Source organism: Hordeum vulgare, chromosome 5H, assembly GCF_904849725.1.
Source record: "Hordeum vulgare subsp. vulgare chromosome 5H, MorexV3_pseudomolecules_assembly, whole genome shotgun sequence".
Classification (NCBI taxonomy): Eukaryota; Viridiplantae; Streptophyta; class Magnoliopsida; order Poales; family Poaceae; genus Hordeum; species Hordeum vulgare.
The window spans coordinates 508,760,282-508,761,506 of NC_058522.1; the positions used below are offsets into that span (position 1 = coordinate 508,760,282).

At 45.7% G+C, this 1,225-nt stretch overlaps 1 protein-coding gene across 1 annotated transcript; it reads left to right on the forward strand.

The window, feature by feature from the left end:
* Positions 1 to 254: 254 nt before the first annotated feature.
* Positions 255 to 922, forward strand: LOC123398143. The gene is made up of 2 exons (XM_045092649.1): positions 255 to 409; positions 506 to 922. Exons 1-2 carry the CDS (start codon positions 349 to 351, stop codon positions 763 to 765), a joined length of 321 nt encoding a protein of 106 aa, XP_044948584.1. The 5' UTR covers positions 255 to 348; the 3' UTR covers positions 766 to 922.
* The last annotated feature ends 303 nt before the right edge of the window (positions 923 to 1,225 follow it).

Genomic DNA, 1,225 nt, shown 5'->3' on the forward strand with positions numbered 1-1,225 from the left:
TAGAAAGAAATTGATCTGAACGAAACAATTAGTGCCTGAACTTCCGGGGTGTTATTTGGCGGAGATAATTGATTGATTGACCCAGCCAAGTTTGGAACCAAATTACCCAAGGGCGACATATATTCATGGACGCAAATTGTCCTGCCTTGATTAACGTAGACGTATATATAGCACCTAATAATCTTCAGAATTAATTGCATTTATCTCCTCCTTAATTAAGAACTTATAACCCTCTATATATCGATCGGTTCGTAGCAGCCATGGTCACGCTCGTTCGTCTCACGTAACCCGCCCCCATTGCGCAGAGTTAACTCCGTCGACTAAGCAAGCAGGAAAAAGTAAACCAGAATGAGAGGATTTCATGCCATGGTCATCCTGTTGGTGGGATGGCTCGCGCTCACCGCACAGTGTTAGTACTATTTCTTCCCTTGTTTTCTTTTTCTTCAGTTTTTACATGTATGAACTTAGTCCTATAACAATTTAAACACTACATGCATGATTTTAGGTCGTCTCGAGGCAGGAAGGAGGAGCTATATAGACGGTGCCGATAACAATGCTACCGTCCCCTACTCGATATCATCGTTAGATGATGGCAAGTTCAGCCTGAATTTTTGCGGAGATCATGTTTGTAACTTTGGTACCTGTTACTGCTGTGACAACCAGAAGGGTCGCCCGTGCTACAAGACGTTTGCTGAGTGCAATTCTAATTGCCCTAAGTGCAATCCCAAGTGCCCAGCTGAGTCGACGATAGAATTGCAAGCATGACAGAATGGAATGCTCTCATCCCTAGATAAACGAACAATAATAGATTCTTGTGATAAGCCATATGTTGCCGAACGGCCATTGTAATCCCTGTTGACACCTTCTATGATATATGATGCTCCATTGCTCCTTCCAGTAAATAAATAAATAAACGTTCTAAAGGGGAAACTCTCGTGGTAGAAATCTCCATATAGGTGCCATTGTTCATGGTGAGTCGTGACAACCTGAGGGCTCCATGTTGTTCAACCGGTCGGATGAATGCTTCCTGCGGAACGCCAATGGCAAGATCGAGGAGGGGCTAGATTTGCACGAAAGGGGAGATGATTTCGATCGGCAGAGAGATGGTGCTGGTTGATTGCATCGTGCGCTTCGGCCACCGCGTTTTCCCAAGATGTCGGATTCAGGTGGATCGACAGCGGCTCACCCCTGTTGCCGGCGCCGAGGAGACCAGGATCTGGATCGC